The sequence below is a fragment of the Diadema setosum genome, chromosome 19 (assembly GCF_964275005.1).
Source record: "Diadema setosum chromosome 19, eeDiaSeto1, whole genome shotgun sequence".
NCBI lineage: Eukaryota > Metazoa > Echinodermata > Echinoidea > Diadematoida > Diadematidae > Diadema > Diadema setosum.
The window spans coordinates 2,286,102-2,310,067 of record NC_092703.1 but is presented as its reverse complement, the minus strand read 5'-3'; the positions used below and the strand labels follow the sequence as shown (position 1 = coordinate 2,310,067).

Here is a 23,966-nt window from a genome sequence, read left to right as displayed (position 1 = left end):
TAATTCAACTACAGTGGAGTCTTATCATAACGAACACTGTTATAATGAATTTCCCGTTCCAACGAAGTAAAAATTCATCCACAAACATTATCCGCTCTATTCTTTATTGTTTATTTTTTCGCTGTAACAAAATTTTGGTATAACGAAAGAAAAGTGGCGGTCCTGAGGACTTTCTTAACATAATGGGAGTCGACTATACTGTGCTTCAGCAAAATTGTATTCCAAGTCCAGATTCTCACAATTATTGCACTCCCAAAAATAATATGACAATTAATAGTGTCTGCATTTTCTAAATTTGCATACTCATAATTATCATGAAAATAATTCAGGCATTACTGCTGAGCTGAGTGGGTGAAATATAGCATCTCAAATAAGAGTGGAATAATTCAGCTTAGTGTTGAATTATTGCAAATCGAAGTATTCAACATGAAATCATGTGAAAGAAGGCATCAGAACACGACATTTAAGACAAACCTGTTCATACATAATTGCTCTAGGACATGAAAATTCATCAATTTGTCAAATTGATTTCCATTCACTAAAACAAAGTGTTCTCAATTAATTTCTGCATGTTGATCAGCTCATGTAAGTTACAGGGCACAAATTGAACAAAAAATCAGATATGTCATGTCCATATTGATGCTGCAAATATATGGGTTCCATTGCCGTGTAATATGGACATGTAAATCAATCCCTTTATCAAAAAAATCATTCAGGGCATACTTATTATAACAGTATATAGCCTTTAATCAAATTAATCAAATTCTTGCATCAACTTATTTTCTATTGCAACTGATAGACAAATTACCCTACATCGACATAAACAAGCACCAAATTAAGAAGTGTTTAGTAATAGCCTCAGTGCAAATCATGGGTATACAAACTTGGCCAGGAATTGAACCTACAACCTTGTGATCAGCAGACAAGCATCTTATCCTCTAGACCACCAAGCTTCCATCCAACAGACAGTGCTGTATAGAGCCTGTAAAACTATGAGTTCTTGGTATTGCATTTGTATGCAGTTAAAAATTGTGTCTCAGATACGGCAAGCTTTTCTTCACTGTTTAGAACAGCATATAGATTGTAATCAATGGTTCACCTAAGTCTATAACCTTTGTCCTATGCAGATATGAGGGATAAAAGGGGAGGGGAACAATAATGACAAGACAACAGAGATTTTTTTTTCTTTCATTTCTTTTCCTGAGATCACAATACTCTATATCTCAATGAACATTAGTTAATCTACACCTGTACGTATGTCAAAGTCAAGAAATATACTATAGCATCAATCTGGATACTTTGCAGGACATTACTGGGAAAATTTAAAGGTTTCATAAATAATAACTGTAAATGAGATCATTCCAGCTCCTCTGATGTACCATTACTCCATGGCATGTGTTACTCAATGAAGAGTAAAATATAATTCAGAACTACTCCACCAATCCTTACATAACCTAGTCTCTGTACATCAAATGTGCACCATCTCCCATGTGTGAATGAGTTTCTATACCAACCACAACTTTAACTGCCTACAGATAAATACCATGCTTCAAGCTCCTCCTTATTACATGGTAAAGAGCATCATCATGAATTAACTGCAAAGCTACTTCAAAGACATACTTCTTTTTATAAAACAATGAAGCAGTTCCTAATCAACTGATTGGCCGAGAGTGTGCACATGACCAGGCATTCATTTTGCCCATCATGTAATTTTGCTTATAACCAGTAATTAACAAAGTATGTATGTATGTGTATGTATGGCTTTGCTTCACAAGCAAAGATCTAAGGAAGTCTACGTCTGCTGCAGGCTCAAAAGTGACTGATGAGTCTGATGCGGGACAGGCAAGCACGGTTGCAGCGGTTGCACAGGAATGTAATTTTGCTTTATAACCAATAATTATCAAAGTATAATAACCAGTTATTAGCACTTCAACATTGTAAAAATGCAAAAATGGCTGCTGTGGAATTTAAAAAGCCTACAGTTGAAATTCTTTGAACAAGGATATTTGCTTCATTATTTTAAAAACAAATAATATACATCATTTTGTATGGCAAAAGCATAATTACCCACACACGACACCTTTCAAACAGTCCAAACACTTTCAGCTATCACCTCTGATGTGTTAGACTGTCCCAAATGCACAGTGTGCGGGTAATTCTTATTAATGCCCTCACCAATGTGTACTATTTGTACACTACACATTATATGCTGGCTTGAACCCAGAACCTTCTCATCACCCAACAAGTACAAAACCACCAGACCCAAACTCCTACCCCAGGCAGTGACGTGGACGTCATCATGACAGCATGTTGCAGAGGTTGATGATCTCTGAAGCAGAGAGAGGCTGCGCGTCTTGGTTCAGCCGCCTCACGGGGGGATGCTGGTGGGCAGAGAGCGGCAAACGAGGCATCCTGTTGCTACTGGCGACAACGGATGAATTCACCGTCGTCGACGACGGCTTGTCCCTGTGAAGTTTCAGGTCCAGTTCCAGGTTTCCACATGGTCCCGCCAGCTCACAATGCTTCTTTGCCGGTGGAGGCTCACAATCCCCATTATCAATGTCTGGTACTACTTGGAGCTGTTCCCCCTGCAGGGCCAGGGATCTCCTGGTTATTCGGACAAAGAGATAGGGAGATCAAATACATTAAAGATAGGGGATCAAAAATAATTATTTCATACTGGCAGTAAACATGATAACAAATGCTGAGTGCAAGCCTAGGCTTGGCATGTTTTCAGCAGGATAGTATAGCAGTTAGCTCCATGGTTTACCCTCACTTAACACAACATAAAATAAGATGATGTCATCAAACATAACTATTAACATAATGACATATCAGTGTACATTAACAAAACAATGAATAATACCAAGAGGGGTATATAGCACAATACAACATATTAATTTAATGCAACAAATACAAACGGTTACTACATGTTCATATAACATAATCTATTTTTATGTTCATAAGTGCAGTTGCACAATTACTTAGTGCATCTGAATTTTCTATCATGATACTGTAACATCCAACAGAATTAAACCTCACCGAGACATGACAAAATATTTTATTGCATAACATTACATAGTATGGCATGAATCAAATAACAGCATTTTATGACGCTAAAGTGTATAACATTACAACATAAAGACACTAAATTCATAGTCTTGCGGTAATTTTCCACTGGCCCCAACACCCATACTCTGACAGGCATGTCTATAACTTGCCATGTTTTCATTTCATTTTATAACAATAAATGAAATGAAAATAATTGACATTTTATGTCTATCAAAACCAAATTTCAAACCATTCTTCATGTTACTTTGGTAAACTAATATACCCTCTGAAAATTTGAGGGCCCCACAGAAAAGCAATGCCTGCAGAATGTACATGTAGATCCCTCGCAGCACTCACTCTCACAAAAACATCTTAAATTTCTAGCCTGAAATGGGCCTGGCTAGCACTACTCACCACATTGCCAGTGTGGTCTTGACCGATTCCAGGACCTGGGAAGCTGTAAGTCTGGTTGAGGGGTCCAGGACCAGCAAACTACGGATCAGACCGTTTGTGTTCTCAGATACGCGGCCATCCCTGCATGGAACGAAACAAGAGGCAACTTCACACTTCATCTCTATTAAAGCCAGCTTGGGCTTTACCTGTTCATCAGATCATTAACCCATTGAGGATGGACTGATTTTGCTACAACACACATTTTCCATAGACACCTGCACAAGTATACACTGGACTCGTCCTCAACGGATTAATGGCCACATAGCACTGCGCTTTTATGGTGCAAATACATGTAATACATAGGGTATGTAGCTTGATAATATTTGTAGAATATCATGGTACACTCTAGACAGAAAGCCATTTTTTGTCTTCTCTTTACTTGATAATAATGATGATAGCAATGGTAACGGTAATTACGATGATGATGATGATGATGATGATGATAATAATAATAATAATAATGATGATAATAACAATAATAATAATAATATTAATAATAATAATAATAATAATAATAATAATAATAATAATAATAATAATAATAATAATAAAACTTTTACTACAATATAGTACCACTAATACGTAGTAGGAGTTGTAGTAATGGTGATAAAGAATATAAATGATAAAATCCTGACTATCAAAATAAAAATGATAACTATTACATCAGCAATAATGATATAGTCTGAATCACTCAGTATTAGCCTCTGCCTCTTTTCAGCACATAAAGGAAAGGCTATCCCATTTGATATAGTGCTTTGGCTGCCATGTTTTTTTTGCTCTCCTGAACATTTGACATTTTGTATACTTATTAGCAATATAATATGAGGTCTTGTCGCCCCGGCAATGGTTTATGGTTTTACACACTGTATGAGATGGTTCAGGTTTACACAGAAAGAACACCTTGGAATACTCACTGGGGTAGGGTGAACTCTGCGGCCTTGATCTTCCGAAACAGTTCCTGTGGGGCGCTGTCATAGAAAGGGAACTGACCGTACAGCATGGTAAAGAGTACCACCCCTAAGGCCCACATGTCACTGGGTTTGCCCATGTATGGTTTACCTTCACAAAGACACAAATAGACATTGATCAGTATGACTTCACACCCTACACAAACTAAAATGTAACAGTTTCAGCAACATTTTTTATCTAAACAGAAAGGGAATCTTACATTGACAATTTGACAGAATAATGGCATTAGTCGCATTCATTTATGGAAATAATAATTCTCATTCTTCGATGCAACAAAATCTTTGTGTATGTTTGTGGGTGAAAAATGACAAACGAACAAATACCAATAACAATCATTATGACAAGTCTACCATTTGCTCACACACCTATGTTTCCTATTTTCATCCTGTGTTTTTGTGTTTGGCTTCTTGTTTTAAATATTCAAATACGAAGAAATCACATTGTTCCACACAGTCATTGCACTGTGGTGGCGATTTGACAAAGACAATTTTGATTTGTCTTTTAAGGTACTGCTGCATCATTTGCTAGTTTAGTGACAATAAAAGACACACACACAGACTCAAATATAAACTTTTGATTTTTCAGGCCACAACCAATATGAGAGAAATGATAAGAAGACATCATCACGACATTTACCAAGGCAATATCAATAACATGTGACTGTCACAGATATCACTGTTATAGTACATCAACACAGGAGGAACTCAAATTCTGTAACTTTCTTCATTTTTGCCAAAATAAAATGAAACTGTCACTAATTCTGTTTTTTTTTTCCCAACTTGTTTCTCTGAAACACCAGTTCGAGTTTCCCTTTACAGGGAATGCAAACCCAAAGAGCAATGTGGATTGAGTGAAAGCAGCAGCATTAGTAGAACACATCAGTGAAAGTTTGAGGAAAATAGGACAATCGATGCAAAAGTTATGAATTTTTAAAGTTTTGGTGTTGGAACCGCTGGATGAGGTGACTACTAGAGGTTATGACGAATGAGTGGACATCAATACAAAGAAAATATAAAGGAAATTCAACAAAAATTCACTTTTCTAGCATTATGAAAGAGCCCTTGACTAACCACTATCAGAAAGCAGGGGAAATAATTGCTACCCTTAACATATGTCAGTATCAAGTTGATGGAATTTGCAATTTTCATGAAAAATGAATTTTTGTGGAATTTTCTTTATATTTTCTTCATATTGTTGTCCACTCATACATCATAACCTCTAGTAGTCTCCTCATCTAGCGGGTCCAACACCAAAACTTTAAAAAATTCATAACTTTCTACTCCAATTTTCTCCAAATTTTCACTGATGTGTTCTACTAATGTTGCTGCTTTCATTCAATCCACATTGCTCTTTGGGTTTGCGTTCCCTTTAAGTGCATATTGAAGTCATCATATGTGACCCGCTACAACAAAATGATCCTAAAGTCGGGCGAGGTCGATTATTTGAAAATTGCATGACAAAATTCCCTAATCTTTCTGCTTTAAATTGATATATAACGCATGTTATGAAAATAATCGGCTGCGGAGATATCGATGTTTAAAAGACAGCATGTCGAGACGTCTGGGAAATCACTGTTTCGAAAAAAGCGCCCTGAAAGTTTTCCTTGCGACGCAATCGCGATCAAGGGACACGCAAGTTAGTTTTCACCTACGGACAATAGAAGGTAAACCCTAGCAACCCCCGAAATGCTCATTCAAGCACAGCGTCGGCGGTCTCCTCACGGACCAATTAGTGACCAGGATGCCAGGAGAAGCGGCTGGGCATAGCGCACCCCGACCGCACGCTCCAGTCGACTTGGCTGTGTGCGAGCTTCACGCTTCGGTTAGCGGCAAGCAGCAAACTGACCAATGAGATCGCTCCGGTCGTTGTTAGGGGCGGCGCCTATCTGTGGCGCTCAATCCAAATTTTCGAACCAGTTTCTGCTTCATTGAAACGCCAAAAAACATGGCCCAGAAAAACGCTATTTTTTGGTCTTTCCTTTCATCATTTTGCTTCAAAATTTCGACAGATGATAGAAGACATGTCAGACTCCAATAATATGTCAAAATCAGAAAATCGTAAGTTTTGACCAATTATGATGCTCTGACTTCAAACATGATTTTCACGGCTTCGACCCTGCGCGACTTTAGGACCTTTTTGTTGTAGCGGGTCACATATGTGACCCTGCACCACAAAACCAACAAAAAGTCGCCACACATGGATTTTTAGTTAGGGACAGATTCTGAAAGAGCAGACTGCCCCTGCTTAAAAATGATGTATAATTCAATTCAAATGGACTCCCCTAACCTATCTAAATACTGGAAAGAAAGCACTCACTCTGGAAAAGTGTGAACTGAGAAAAGAGGCTCTGAAGTACTGGGTCTATTCAAGCGCTTAATCCTTACCAAGCCTTGCTAGCTGTGCAATCAAAGGGACAAAACACAGGACTTAAACCACGGGAGCAACAACAATGAAGGGATTATCAGATTAAGCTGAAATTGAGTTATGTGCTATCAACACATTATGTTCATGATTAATGCCAACTTTCAAAGCAGTAGCTTTATCCTTTCACAAGTTATTAGACTTGAAAGTAAAGAGTGTGCAAGGGATTTTAAGAAATGAAAAGGGGCCTCTAAGACATACTTGATCTTTATACTCTCCCCAAAAAAAGGGCTGTAGAAAAACTGCTGAAAACACACTTTCCCATTCATGTTATGATCTCAAACTAAAGAGTAGTGTAGAAGGATAGCTCTTTCAGAAAATATGAAAAACTCAAGATTGACTCTGTTGACCCATATGACCTTTTTTGAGTCCTCACGTAATATTAATGGGCGCGACTTTTTGTTCGTTTTGTGATGCACTGTCACATATAGTATGTGTATCAAATGATGACTTTAATTCAGACTGATACGTCTACCTAGTGATGAGATATGACTGCTATAACAACAAATACAACGAAAAGTGACATTCTTTTCAAAAAGAGTGAACAATAAGCCAGTTCGGGGTTCCACTTTGAGCATGAGCAGAAAAAGGTCATCAGTACCGACAGAGCATGCTGGTTTTTTATTCACTGAGATAAGCATCTTTGATGTAATGATTATTCAAGTGATCATTATGAGTGGTGCTTGCTGGCACATCCACCTGTCAGCAAATGCGGTATTTGACAATATCAATAGAAAAAGATTGTTAATACATTCAATGCGAAATAATGAAATGGATGCTTTCCAAAGTGCTAATTGATGGATCATTCTGGTCACCTGGTCTACGCAAGTTCATTCTTTCTTTGAACATGACTGATGAATTCCATAAATTGTTACGTCGGGTAAGCTGAAATACCTTCTCTCGCTTGAAAACTCATGGAGTGCCTAATCAACTGAGAAAGAAGAAAGGTCATTTGTACCGATGTGCCCATGAGCTAACCCCGAACTGGCTTATTAGTTACCACTGAGGACATCAGGGCTTATATAAGCGGGGCTCCCTCGCTGGTCCTTGAGAAGGTCCTGTTCGCTGACGAGATGTTTGCCCAGGCAGAAGTTTGTCAGGGTGATCTGGCGGGTGTGCCGATTCAGAACCATGTTGCCAAGTTTCAAGTCTCGGTGGACAATGTTTTTCTGAAGAGATAAGAAAACAAGAGCAGTGATTGAAATGAAGTTGTTGTCAGGAGCACTACATACTTTTCAGGAAATATACACTTAAATCTAAAAATCAATTAATTTCTCATCTTTCGTGCAAGAGATGAAACAGCATACAGGCATTCACTTTTGTAGCATCTTTACAAACCTATGTCAGAAATGAGCCGATAGAAATGGCTATTACACCAATTTTCTCTATTCAATACACAAGAATGTGACAAATCAAAAGTGATAGGAATAATTCATATTACTCCTGTGTTTTGTACACACAAAAGATAACCCTGCAGTTTGTACTTCATCACACTATTTTTCTCACTTTTGATTGAAACAACTTCATGAGAAATTTGTAAATTCTCTATGCTCTGCTGAAAAACTGAAAAAAAAAATGAAATTGCACTATCCAAGTGCTTCAGTTAGAAAGCGCCCTTACCGAATATGCCATATATTTCGCAAAGTAGTTGTTTTCGCAAATTTGGGGATTTGGGTGCCATTTGTGAATTTTAACAACACGCAAAATTAAAAACTCTAATCTCGACATGAATGCAAGGCACGCACATGCATACGTGTCCATTCACTAATGTACCCCATACAATCACAAATTTAACCACTTGTAAAATTGTTGGGTAGTCCTGATTCACGGAAAATTAGACTGGCTTAATAGATGGCATAAAGTATTTGATTGGCAAGATGGGGTGAAGTCTGACTCACACTGTGCAAGCTGTCGACGATGCTGACCACGTCATGGAAGACGTAGACAGCCTCCTTCTCGCTGAGTTTCTTCTCCTGGATAACATGGTGCTGGAGGTTGACAAGGTCCGCCGTCCGGTTACTGAAGTCATGCGCCACCAGACAGTCCAGCACAAGGCACAGCCGCTTCTTATATGGCACCTTGGAGGAGGAGGATGATGATGAGGTGGATGCTACCGATGACGATGACGATGATGATGAAGATGGAACTTTTCCAGTCACAACATCCGGTCGGATCTCATATGCTCGGTCCTGTATTTGAACAAGTTCAAGAACTAATCAGTCATTTACTGGTTACAACAGTTTGTAGTGAGAAGCGCATGGGCCATGGTTAACAATGGGATCACCAAATTTCAATCACCTACTGCAAGGTTTGTTGCATGGATTTCTTTCATACAGCTTCACTCACCCGTTATAGCCATCATACAGCGAGAGGGCCTTGACAAAAGGCTAGGAGAGACAAGGCACCTTTGCACATCTTAACAATAAGGCGCAAAACAGACAATAATGATTTCATTTTCATAAAAACAGGGAGCAGGATGAGAGATAAATCAATTTGACTTGGACAGTGTTACCGTGCAAGGCAGCTGGGAGATACATAACACATTTTTTAGGAGTCTCCTGAAAACCCCCACCTGAAATGGTCAATGATGGGCAGCTGGGAGACATTTTAACACATTTTCGAGGAGTCTCCTGAAAACCCCACCTGAAATAGTCCATGGTGGTCAGCTGGGAGACATTAAAACACATTTTTGAGGAGTCTCCTGAAAACCCCCACCTGAAATAGTCTATGGTGGTCAGCTGGGAGATACATAACACATTTCTTATGAGTCTCCTGAAAACCCCACCTGAAATAGTCCATGGTGGTCAGCTGGGAGACATTAAAACACATTTTTGAGGAGTCTCCTGAAAACCCCCACCTGAAATAGTCCATGGTGGTCAGCTGGGAGACATTAAAACACATTTCTTATGAGTCTCCTGAAAACCCCACCTGAAATAGTCCATGATGGTGAACGACTCCTTCCTGGTCCCTAAGCAGTGAGAGAAGTGAATACTCTGTGTGGAGCAGCATCTTCCCTTGCCTCTCGTCCTGGTTTTCTCGCCCGTTCTCAGACAGGGTCAATATCTGAATGCAAAGAGGGTAAGCATGGTCATACACACTTTTCCACCATAAGTCTTGTCTTGTTTCAATGTCTACGCGTTGTATGTCTTATTCAAAACATAATCTCGTACCAAGTTGTACATGTATATCAAACCAAGTGGTGAGCGAAAAAGAGGAATCGAATACAGTGTGTGAAAGCTTAATTTCTGGGCATACACTGTACTTCAATTCAGTCCATTAGAGACATGAGTTCCAAACCGTCGAATCACACATGGCTCACTGTATGTTCATGCCCTCATTAATTATTTTTCATCAAGAACCAAACACAACAGAAAGAAATAAAAATAACAGTGGGACTTACGGACATTTAGGACAACATGTTTGCAAGATGTATTGTATGATACACATATTTCCTTGATGGAAAAAACAATAATAAACAAATGAATCCCACGGTTATATCAGTACATTATAAACAGTATTAGGATACAAGTTTATATTCACATAATGCACAAAAAATGCTGACTATTGCAAGTCTGTGGGGCTATTCTACCATACAAATCCGCGTCTCGCTATTCTCCCTAGAGGGAAATAGTAAAAAAACTATATCACGCTGGTGAAATTTGCGCCTTTTTTTTGCTTCGCATCGCGACGCGAAAGATTTCACGTGTTAATGAATGGGTATCACAGCACCTTCGCTTCGCGAGAGATTTCATGCACAAATGAATGGGTATCGCGGCACCTTCGCTTCGCAAGAACCACACAGTCAATTTTCACGTACAAATGAATGAGTATGGCACACCGTAGACAATACACTCAATACGTGTAACGTTAGAGAAAATAACAGACTCACAGACTCTTATAAAGCCATCTTTATACCTAAAAAGATGCCCATGGCATTGTGGAATAGAATATTAAGTTACAACAGAGTAGGCGTTATCATAGATCTATAATAGACAACAATAAGCAAACATGGGCTCTTACGACGTACCGTTGTCCATAGATCTTGGCCTCATTCATGGGTGCCGTAGACCCCCCTATATAGAGATATTGGAAGGTTGTTCCAAAGTTTTGGGGCCATGTATGAGAAAGTATGATCCCCTAACTACGGTATGCTAGATTTGAGGTAGTGTCTATGCCTATCCCAGTGTAGGACTGTCTGTAATTTTGGGGAGTTCATGCTTCGCCGCTTGAAATTTGGTCTCGCAGTTCATAAACTCGAGCGACCCACCCTAAAGATGTTGACAATAATGTAGTGTAGTAGATAGATCTAGGCCTGCTTAATTATTTCTAGTGTAAGTTAGATCTAGCTAAGCCTATTTCTACCTGTCTAACCGCAGTTACCGTAATCTGATAGAAACCCTAATAATTATTACAAAAGTGTCTATAGGGTCTGAATAGTAACGTTAACGTTAGAAGTAACTGTTAGAACACGAATCACATGAATTTACGATGGCACTAGATGCTAATTGCTAGTGCCTAATCTAACCTTAGACTTGCCGTTACTGAGTTTTCTACCCAAATTTACAATGTATACTTGCATTTTTAACAGCAAAGGATAGTCCACACTCATGTATAGACAGCTAGAAAACGCTAGAATGACGATAAAAAACCTAACGGCTGCAGCTCACATCATGATCAGCTTGAGCACATCAACGTACCGTACAACTATTGATGGACAGACCGGATTTAGGCGTATTGCATGCATGAAGCGCGTATACCGAGTTTGCAGTTTGCGCATGTTTACCAGTACGTTGTACAGTACGTTAGCGGCTGAGCGCGCAGTTGTCTCTTCATAATACGCGTACGCGCTGCCCTCCTCTGCTTTCCCCAAGCATGATTGACCTGTCAATCTTCTCGAAAAGAGTGAAGCAAGATGTCCTAAAAAAAAGGGGTAAATTACAGAATACAAGCAGTCAATTACTCTTAAATTCATTGGGAGGGATATAAAACAAATATACCAGGCCATTGTTCGAGGCACCGGTTGAAACTATGTGCCTTCGGTGACTTCAGTAGCACTATTTTCTTCGGGGCTGCGCCCCTCAGAAAAAGTGCTACTGAAGTCACCTCAGGCACATAGTTTCAACCAGAGCCTCTCAGGCCTGGTATATTTATATTTGTATAATAGTTGGTTTGTGCTTTGACATCACAATTGATGCACTTGACTCATTGCATAACCTATTGTATCACCTTTTCTTCTCATTTTGAAGCCCCCCCCCCCCACAAAAAAAAAAAAAAAAAAAATGGTATACCCAACATACGTGTATGTTACAGCATTATTCACAGCCAAATAGGCATAATATTATACTTAAGTAAATGTATAGTCTACTTACTTTTCACACATTACATCTACTTACTTTTCACACATTACAACAAACTGCACATTCAATTCATGCATATTAGTTCCATTTTTAGTGCCTACAAAGTGTAGATTGAACACTCCCTGAAGCTCTGGTCAATAAGAATGGTTAACTACAATTTGCAGCATGCATTTCATCAGCTAAACCTTATACTATCAGGCAACAAAGGGTTCAAACAGCAACTTTTAATATGATCTCATTTTTCTTGATTTATTTTTTTTTTCATACTGGGTATGTTGAATGAAAAGAAGACAAATAGTCATAAGGATGCTTTTAAGGATTTAACACTAAACTGTGTTAGTCTACAGTGTACAAACAACAAACCTTCAATGAATAAAAGTCATCGGTTCCATCCTTGCGAGCCAAACACTGCACAATGCTTCTAACAGGAGAAGTCCCAAGCCTCGGTCCAAGCAGATAGGGACCTGCTCGCTTGAGGGTTGAACCGGAGGTGGGAACCTTGGCAGAATGAAGTCCACTACTCGTCGGGACGGTCTGAGATGATGAGGATGCACATCGCGAGGTCGATGCCGATGCAACAGTTGTCTGAGGCTGAGATTGCTGAGTGGTGGATGCAGAGGGCTGGGAGGAGGGGGACAGGGAGGAAGGCGGGGTTCCTGGTGTGCCATACGGGAAGGGATCACTCGTCAAGGGGGAGAGATAAGATGCTGTCGGAGATGGATAGCCAGACGTTGGTGGGGAACCCGGAATCCCAAGCTGAAGAGATGTCAGTACAGCGGGTCCTGCGGCCATCATCCGTTCAAGGGATGTGAGCCCAGGGGTTGGGTCCTCCTGTGGGGCCTGCTGTACCTGCTCCATCCTTCTGGCCCGCAGCATGGTGCGCTGGTTTGTCACAGGGACGTTCGCCAGGTGAGGAATGCGCAGGCTCCCGTTTGCTCCACTTGCTCCAGTTCCATGTTGCTGCTGTCGGGCATGTGTTACAGGCACACGCGGCTGTCCACCAGACCATGAGGCTTCAAATTCTGCCTGGCCACCACCGAGCATTTGCATAGACAAGTGGTGACGATTATGGTGCTGGTGGTATGACCTCCCCTGGGACGAGGGCCCCGGCACTTGTAGATTGGGCACTGAGGGAACCGAAGGGCCCGTCGGTCTAGTTCTCTGCAACTCATACTGTGGAACATTCCATGATTGTTCTTGGAATACTGGTGAAGAGTTCTCTGGCGCAGGAGACTCAGCCAAGTCTGATGACAAAGAAGAGAGTGATCTGTTCACTGTGCCACGTATGTGCACGGGGGTTGGTCTACTGCCAGATGGCCCTACATTTTGATTCCTACTTGCCGAGGTGCGACTGCCCCGAGAACTGGCCTGCTGTTGACTGGCAGCTAGACCAGAAGCCGTGCGTTTCATTATGCTTCTACAACCTAGTTTCCACGACTTGAAGTGCAATATATCACAACCAGGTAAGGATTGTTCATACCCGTCGCCACCTGAGCAACACACGTCCTTGATGCTCCTATCATAAAGCTCTTCCTGAGAATGAAAATGTCTTCATCTTGTGAAACTGCATACTAGTACCCTGTGGTGGGGAGTACACAAGAGAGAGAGGGGAAAATGAGTATCACTCTGGCAAGATTATTGCAACCACACAAAAAGCAGTCTGTTTTATCTAATTTCTATGGTGCTATCCATGGGTGTCCCATGATGTCCAAGATATAATTATACAGAAAATTATCAGTACCGGGTAAGGTAAAAATCATATTGGGGGGGGGGGGGGGAATTACTCACCTGTACATTATTATTGATATACAATGTATACACAGGTACTGTATACACGTTTGTAGGTACTGTGGTCCATGTGTACAAGTGTGTATAATCACACTGTATAAAGGCATTATGACCTTGAGATATATATCATTAGTAACACTAATACTTGCATAAAAAAACATGTGATGACTAATGCATAAATAGATGTCATGATGCACATGTCTAAATGACTCTGCATTTAATCGAAATGAGGATCAAGATCTTCAATGCCCTACAAAGTATGCCACACGCACAACTCACTCATGACCATTGTGACAATTTGTTAAAAAAAAAAAAAAGCCATGTAAAAATGGGATTTTATGAAGTTGGTGCACTACAATGTATATACTTTGTAAATAACATTGCAGTCTATGCGGGATGCACTCCCTGGTAATTGGTATAGAACGTGCCCATGTACATACTAGTTTTGGCTGTTCTTTATAATAAGAAGTGTATAGAACCACACATGTGTGTCTTTACCATCCAGCCACATGCATGTACATACAGCTGTACTGTTCATATCCAAGGTGGTCCACAACTTGAAATTTGAGCATGTTGCAAGCTCAGAATCCGAATAATATTGCAGTAACTGGATGTGTGCGGACCCAGAGCATACTCACGAGCACATAGTATGCAATATTTTGTAGCTTATCTCTCTTTTTGCTGCTTATATTCAATGTTCTCTCTCATGCTTTGCACACAAGTACAGCTGTACATTGTATTTCAGTGCCAGGTAGTTTGATGTTTCTTACGTTTTGCTATGTTTTTCACATGAATGTGTGAATACATTTACACATGCATGTGAAAAACATGTGCAAAATGTAAGAATTTGCAACAAGCTCAAAATAATATATTATTTTGAGCTTGTTGCAAATTCTTGAGGATGTACACAACATGTTGCACTGGTTTTGACGATATTGCACAAGAGTTCAGGATGTTGCACAAGAATTCGAGCATGTTGCAGCGACATGCTGAAACCCCCCTGGACCACCCTGCCATATCCATCCATATCCATACACATGGGGAAGCTGCATTCCTATGAATGGCTCATATGGGGAACCCGCTGGAGTAGCCACATCAATATGCTATGTACAAGTACCGATCAACATGCCACTATCTAGTCTCACAAAGCGATGAAAATAACCAGTTCATCATACTGCCTTCTAGACAACTTTACTTTCCTACAATTTTTTTTTTCATTTACTTCATTTTCATCATCTTTGCTACAATTGTATATAAGATGGATTCAAAATCAAAAGCACAGTTATGTACAATTGATCGGGGAACTTCCACTTAAAGGTCCAATTGATAAGGATCAATCGCAACGATACCAGAGAGTCTTGGTATTAAATCAATGGTACATCAACATTTCGGCTGCTCGCTACAGTAGCTAGCCAGCAACACCTGGACACCCTCCACATGAACATACTACACAAACATAGAGAAACTATTGTGACTATAGAAGAGCGTGCATATTCTCTGAGTAGCACCGCGTGCTTGATCTGTGTATGAGTATGTACAGCGCACAGGGTAGGATAACATCCCCAGTATTCGGTCACTTAAGCTTTTTTGCAATATTTTTCAAACTAAAATAATACATACATACACAATGTACATTATATCTACAGCAATGTATGTGAAATATATCAAATTTCTTTAATCTCAATTTTCATTTTGTTAAATATCACACAGAATTTCACAAAATCGCAAAATACAATCACCTTGAAAATTCCCCAGTATACGGTCACCGCCACCAGTATTCGGTCATGCGATATGCGCGTTCAAAGTCAATGCGTGTTCAAGGCAGCTGAAAATCGCGCGCGCGTGCTACCTTGTTGGCACAAAATTGCATCAGGGACGTTGCGGCGCCCGTTGGTGACCGAATACTGGGGACTAGGCACTTGCATTCAACCCTTGTACATTGAGACACTGTATCGGCACGTACAGAAATTTTGTTTTTCTTTTGCGTTTTTGAGGATACCATCACACTCCAAGCTTATGATAAGCAAAAAATCCCGAGAGAGAACGACCTATTTCTCGATTTTTAGCGTTTCGGCGACCCGTACTCTTAAAACTGGGCCTTATCCGCGCACGCTTTTGGAAAGTAGCGCCGATTCTGCACTTTTGACGGTAAAATTTGGGATTTTGGATGGATTTTTGGAGGGGGCTAAGGGAGTTTCCTGTTGTGAATGAGTGTGAAAGTATGTGAATTGATGTGATTTGCGTGTGTTGTGACAGTTGAACTTACTGGCTGGTGACTAGTGATAAGTGACCGAATACCGGTAGCTGACCGAATACTGGCACTCTTACCCTACACGAGGTAGTGCTGTCATCATGCATCGATGTACTGCGGACTGCTATGCTGGTACGCCGGTATGGCTGGCTGACCACGTTTCTGGCCGCCGGTCATGGAATCGGAGTGGACAAAACCTGAGGCCTTTGATTAAGACGAAGTAAGATCTTTGAGAAAATCAGTAAAAACAGATGAATGTTTGTTTGTAACAAGACCAAAAAAGGTGAAGAGAAAAGATGATGCAAAAAAATTGGAAACTATTTTAAGAAAATACAGGAAAAGTTGTTTACAAATACAATGTAAGAAAAAAATAGGTTTTTTTTTCAGGGCAGTGCTTGCGAGCAGCCAGAGTCCTCATGTACCAAGACCTTGTCTTAATGTTGCAGTTGATAATCAATTGGAAGTCTCCTGATCAAATACACCATTGTAGATTTTAAATCCATCTGATACACAAAGATGAGAATGGAGTGAAAAATATTGTAGAAAAATAAAGCTGACTAAAAGGTATAATAAATGAAGTTACTTTCATCATTTTGCGAGGTGGTGGCAAGTGATGTACAAACAATGTAGACCTACAATTACTTGTACGCATTGATCACTGGCGTGTTGATATAGCTACACACTGCAGGTTTCCCATACACAAACGAAGATATCCAGCTCATGAGTTTCTCCACGTACATAATGGTCATGTCCTCATGGATATGTACACTGTATGACACGCGTATGGCTGGATGACACTGGCACTGCCGATAAATGACTAGGCCCCTTAATATGCCTTCATTAATGGAATTCTCATTCAGTCATCAGTGGGATCACTGACCCTCTCATCATCACTCACTGACCACACTGACTGTAAAATTTAAAGTGTTAACCCATTATCATTATTGAGGGGCGGACTGATTTTGCTATGACAAGCATTTCCCTTAGATGCCTGCCCGAGTATTCTCGGAACTCATCTGCAATTGCCATCAACATCGATGCATATAAAGGGAGTTTTCTACCTGGAGTGGAAGATTTAGCACAATAGCAGATTGAACTAACGTTAGACTTCTAGTTAGTATAGTGAGGTGCCCGCACCTCGTCAGGGGTCCGAATACCGTCACCCCGCTTAAAATTGTTTTAAGCGCACTAAACAAGAGAGAAAAAATTATGCCCAGGACTGTGTTCAGTACGCTTGAAACTTTGCAGGGCTACCACAACCAAGCAAATTGTGGTGAAAACCGAACAGTTTTTCACGAAAATTTGAAATTTTAATCGGAATACCGGTACGTGTTATAAGTAACACGTCGTTAGGGTGCCTATCACCACTGTCCCCGCACGCATCTTTTACATGTAGATCTATGTCAATAGGAGCATCACAGTCACCCGCACACGTCTTTTACGTGCTTTGTCTATGGGAGCACGGGTGCGTGACGAGTTGCGGGCCCCTTCCTTAGCACGCAACTTTTTCGCATCGTTCGCGTTTGACGACGATAGCTGCAAATTTTTGATATCGATCAGTGAGCTTGTGATTCCATTGCATTGGAATTTTCAGCATTTTTCCTGTAGGGGTCTAGGATCCTATGTGAATTGGATTTCAAAGAATATCAGTGGCGAAATGTGATTCAAATATGCGCACACATTAACTATGACGAAGTGCGGGTCACCCAAGTATACTTTTCTAGTCAAGTAACGTTAGAGTAGAAAATAATATTAATAGAAGACAGTCGGTACCGGCCCGGTATTCTGAGATCACCACGCCACAATATAACAATCAATTGCAATTAGGCCCTATGTCTGATCCAATTCTCCAAACAAATCCGTTTAGCAATTAGGCCTAACGTTAGGCATAGGATCTACAACTGTATCATGTCTATAGAGTCCAGCCTACTTAGATTTCTACAATTTCCCTGCAGTGCCAATCTGCTCTGATCATACTGTGGCATTGCATTCTAACAATGTTAAGGTCAACTAACACGTTAATCTAACTAGCTGTCTAACGTTAGAACTAACGTTACGTTAGATCTAACAGTTAGTTTCGTACTTAAACATTACTTTAACCATTAACTGGTGCTGGTGCTAGTTTTTACCAGTGGTTACCATCGGCATCGTCACGTTTGCACGTCATAGACAGCAACGTTTCCAAGATTTCCTCCAGTCCATAGTGGTAGTCTTCTTTGAAAATTTTGGTAAGAAATTATGGGCCAATTTATGTTGTTGTCGGCCGAAGTAATCCGAGTGAATGACGGTGATCACTGGTGACGTGCGGCGTAGAACTATGTCTATATCTTTCACATCCTGTCAACATAATAACAGGCCCTGTACAGTAGTAGCTAGCTAGCTTTAGGTTTTCTTGATTTTTGTGTGGTACGTGTGACGTGCATGCAATCGTCAATCGTATGTTTTGTCGATACGAGCCACTCAAGTATCACGACCGCTGACTCGTGGATCGTCAGTGCGAAAGTACGTACGAAGTGCAGAAGATAACATAGCGCCGTGGCTTCACGCGTTGTTAATAGTGGAGTAGTTTTTCTTACGGGAGAGAAAGCGGTGAGCAATGTTGTTGCGACATACAGTGACAATATGGTAGCTGTAAACGTACAATACGGTACATGTACTTCTGCAGATTTTTCCAGAAACTGGAGAAAATGAGACGGCGTCGCGGGAGGGAGGGAAAGAGATACGTCTGATTATCATTGTACAGTCTTCATCATGAAGGCCTATAAGTACTATGTGTGTATGCCTAGAGTCTGACATAGTAAAAAGGTACTACCATTTTTTTTTTCTGATCCTTCCAATTTCCTATAAGTGTCAGCTTTATGTGCATGTAGTGTTCTGACTCAAACTGCTATGAGATAAATCTCTCTTTTCTTCTCTTCTTCTTCAGCTTCTTTTTCTTCTTCTTCTTCTTCTTCTTCTTCTTCTTCATCTTCTTCTTCTCCTCCTTCTCCTCCTCCTCCTTTTCTGTCAAATGCATGAGAAATATCTTGCTTACTTGTTAGGGTACAATGACTTTATCGCCTTTAATCTATTGCTCGAATGAAATTATTAACAATAAAATCATATAACATTTATGGTCATCATCATGATCGATCATCATTTGAGATTATTGTGTTGTTTTCATGCTGCTTGGCAACTAATACTTACTTTGAATGATTGACAAAGGGGTATTGAAATGAAGTAACTGAGAACGTAAAAAAAAACCCAAAAAAAACCACCTTTTAATTAGTTGGAGGCATATGAAAAGATATACATTTAACCTTGCCTAAGTCAAATCTATCTGGACTTAAGAAATACATTTGACATACAGAAAATTTGACTTATGAGGGATTAAAATCAGTAGAATATAAAGAGGACATACGTATTTATATTTTTATGCATGTGTGTGTGTGTGTGTGTGTGTTTGTGTGTGTGTTGATACAAACAATAGGCAGTGATTAACTATTTTGCCATCACTTTCTCAGCTGCCTGTATTAAAAAAGAAGGTGATGAAACATCACCTTCGCTATTTACCATTGATGGCTTCACACTTTTGACAAAAAACAGGACAGGTAAAAAAAGGCGGCGGAGTTGGGCTTTACGTCACTCAGAATTTGAATTATGAACTCTTAGACGAATTCAGTTTAATGTCTGAAGTTATTGAGAGTATTTTCATTGAAATTAGGGTTCCAAATAGAAAAAGTATTGTTGTCGGTGAAATATACAGACCTCCAAATACAAGCCCCACTGAATTTATTGAATCTTTGATCCGTACTTTTAGCGGATAAATATTTGGAGAATAAAAGTTGTTTTATCATGGGTGACTTCAATTTCAACCTTTTAGACTGTCATACCAACTCCGCATGCCAAGATTTCCTCAATGTGATGTTATCCGAGTCCTTTTCACCTCTTATAAAGAAGCCCACTCGAATTTCAGATGTCACAGCAACTCTAATTGACAACATCTTTGTTGATATTTCTCTTTCCAATAATAATTATCACGTTTGGTGTAATAATGTCTGATGTATCCGATCATTTTCCGATTTTCGCTGTTCTGCCCAATGTTAACATAACTAATGCCTCTTTTTATTCGCCCAATTCTGGTTTTCGAGAAATGTCAGAAACTAATCTTAATAGACTTAGGGAGAGACTAGGATCCGTTAATTGGTCAATTGTTTATAACCAAAGCGATGCAAACTTAGCTTTTGAACACTTTTCAAAAATATTATTATCCGCATTCAATTCCATTATACCCGTTAAGCCATTTACTCGTTCAAACCGTAAAAAGGTTCCAAAAAAAAAAACATGGATTACGAAATCTCTCCTGAGGTCTATTAACCGTAAAAATGCTCTTTTCTACAAATACCGAAGTGATCCTAACAGTAGAACTCGGTCTCGGTATGTGCATTGTCGCAACGTTCTTACATCATCCATACGTTTAGCCAAACGAATGTATTTTTCAAAGCAATTTATCAAGCATAAAAATGACATCAAGAGTACGTGGAAGGTGATAAATGAAGCGCTGAACACTAAAAATAACATCGAACCACCTAGGCATATTATTAATAATGATAAGTACATTGAAGATGAAGCTGATGTGGCAGAAGTATTCAATGAATACTTTGTAAGCATATACCTAATCTTGCCAGCAGTATTCCGCATTCAAATACTGATTTTTATTACTTTCTAAAAGACCAGAATCAGCAGTCTCTTTTTTTGAACCTGTCATTGAAGAAGAAATCTAAGATATCGTGCAAAATTTGAACACTAAGAAAAGCTCCGGATGTGATGGAATCACCAATTTTCTCCTTAAAAACATCATTAATGAAATAGTTATACCATTAACACACATTTTTGATTTATCGTTATCTACTGGCATAGTTCCACAAAAAATGAAAATAGCTAAAGTAGTACCAATTTTTAAAAAAGGGCTAAAAGAATCTGTGACAAATTATCGCCCTATATCTTTGTTAACTTCATTTTCAAAACTTCTTGAAAGGTTGGTATATACGCGCACACACAAATTTCTCGAAAAGTGTGAAGTTTTTTGTAACTCCCAGTTTGGTTTTAGGAAAAACCACAGTACGACCCATGCCTTACTCACTTTTATCCATAAAGTTGCTCATGCTATAGATGATGTCTCCCACACTATTGGAGTTTTTCTTGATTTTTCGAAGGCCTTCGACACAATTAGGTGAATTGACCACGATATTTTGATTTACAAGCTACGACATTATGGTATACGTGGGAAGGCTTTGGACTGGTTTCGAGATTATTTATCAAACTTAAAACAATTTGTGAGTACTGCCAGTATAAATGGCCGTGATTCTCAGTTAAAGTTAATTTCATGTGGTGTTCCACAGGGCTCCTTACTAGGCCCACTATTGTTCATTTTGTACATTAACGATCTTCCTAGTTCCTCGCCAATTCTTTCCTTTATATGTTTTGCTGACGACTCCAATCTGTTTTTTACACACAGAGATCCTTATACTCTTGTTAACACAGTGAATAAAGAACTTAAATCTGTGCAATCTTGGATATACGCCAACAAATTGTCACTTAATATTGATAAAACTCATTGTATGCTTTTTAGCAATAGTCTTAAAACCCTTCCTTTTCATATTAAGTTTCATGAAACTGAATTAAATCAAGTCAGTAGTATAAAATTTTTAGGGCTTTTTATTGATAGTGATTTATCTTGGAAATCCCACGTTAGTTATTTAAGTAATATTCTTTCTAAAAATACGGGTGTTCTTAATAAACTTAAGAGTGTTTTTCCAAGTCAAATTCTGCTTAATCTTTATTCTGCTTTGATTACTCCGTACCTTATGGTATTCTTGTGTGGGGGAGTGCAACTAGAAATCTTCTTGATATACTGTTCCGTATTCAAAAACGTGCCATCAGAAATATTAACCATGTCGGATATTTGTCCCGCACGAATTATTTATTTTTGAAAAATAAAATAATGAAAATATCAGATCTGTTCAGTTACAACGTCGGCATATTTATGTACAAATTTTCTGCCAACGAGTTACCGGATGTTTTCACTCGCATGTTCAGGAAAAACTATTTGATTCATAATTATCCTACCCGCCAAAGTGACGCATTTCACCTTCCACGTACTCGAACAATTTTCGCTAAAAAAACGATAATGTATACGGGCCCTAGATACTGGAATGACCTCTCCCCCGAAATAACAAGCTGCTCGTCTTTATATTCCTTTAAACGTAAATTAAAAGAGTTTTTATTGAGTGCATATTTTGCAGACAATGAATATTCGTAATGTCTTATGTAATACTGTGGTATGTTATTGTCCAATCAAACATTTTGTCAACACGTTGCAGATTCCATTTAGGGTCTTGCCATCAGGCTCTCTGAATTCATCATTAGCAATTCCACATTCTACTTCGTTTCCCTCTCTTCCTCTTTCCCTCTCTAACCTTCTATGCAGAGCTTGACGGCAGGCACCAAATGGCTTCGTAGCTGTACATGTTACTTTTTGTGTCTTACTGATTATATCCTGGTGATAGTTTTAATGCAACAATAGTTTATAGTATATATATAACAAAGTAGGCTTTATAATAATGATGGCTCGGTCACAGTGAGTTCATATTAATGTATAGTTTGTTTGTTTTTCTTCTTCTTTTTCTTCTTCTTTTTTATTACATAAAATTTGGCAACCTTACATCATCATTCTGGTCTTATCTTCTATCCGTTCTCCGTTTCTTTTTCACAAACACCGATTACTCGGGGCTTACAGCCAAACAAGCTAGCTTTCATGTAGGTCCCGTCATACTTCTCTTTGATCAACCCCATTTCGATTTCGATTTTGACCAGTTATCATTACATGTAATTACTGTGTTATCACCATGTATATTGTTTGTTTTCTGCACATAGTTCACAAGGTAAAAGAACTTGTCTGGTTTCTGTTGTAATGTTCATAAATGAGAAGTATGAAAATAAAATGAATTGAATTGAATTGAAAAACTCAATCTTCCTCATACAAGATACAGATAACTTCACATAAGATTGTCAATGGTAGTCAGGGAATGGGAGATCATATCATTATTCTCTCACCCATGCTATTTATATGCACCACTCATATGACAGACACCACTGAACACAACCAGGACACTCAAAACCTTATGTTACATCTGTATAACTGTGATATATTTGTTTCTGTGATATTTCAGATATTATGTCTATGCTATATTTTGTAATATATAATATAATGACATCAGAATGTATGTACAATTCTGATAATTGCATATAGATAACAATACACTATATGCCCCTGTATAATTATGCATATTATGTTTTGTACATGATAGTGAAGAGAGTGTTATCATACAGATCTGGCTGAAAACTTAAGAGAAAACTGAAAGACCAGAATAGAACAAAGTTGTGGAAATACCTAATGATTTTGATGGTATAACTGTCCATGATGCCGCCATAACGCCTCCCCAGTACAAATGGCATTTCATGCGCGTATAGGATAAGATTTGTATATAATATTCATATTCTTGAAAGATTATTATCACAAAAAAAAGGAAAATCATAACTACTCCTCATTCCCTCCCTCTAACCCACTCACATGATAAATCCAAGCACTGTTGGTATACACATTATCTACTTATGTATCTATATTATATATACAA

General features: G+C 39.1%; 1 protein-coding gene across 1 annotated transcript; it reads right to left on the bottom strand.

Annotated features, from left to right (window-relative positions):
* Positions 1–708: 708 nt before the first annotated feature.
* LOC140242513 (serine/threonine-protein kinase 40-like) lies at positions 709–13,661 on the bottom strand. The gene is made up of 7 exons (XM_072322247.1): positions 12,615–13,661; positions 9,823–9,957; positions 8,793–9,083; positions 7,895–8,063; positions 4,419–4,563; positions 3,466–3,585; positions 709–2,607 (listed from the first exon to the last, which is right to left on the bottom strand). The coding sequence occupies exons 1-7, from the start codon at positions 13,659–13,661 to the stop codon at positions 2,298–2,300; spliced, it is 2,217 nt and encodes a 738-aa protein (XP_072178348.1). The 3' UTR covers positions 709–2,297.
* Between the last annotated feature and the right edge of the window lie 10,305 nt (positions 13,662–23,966).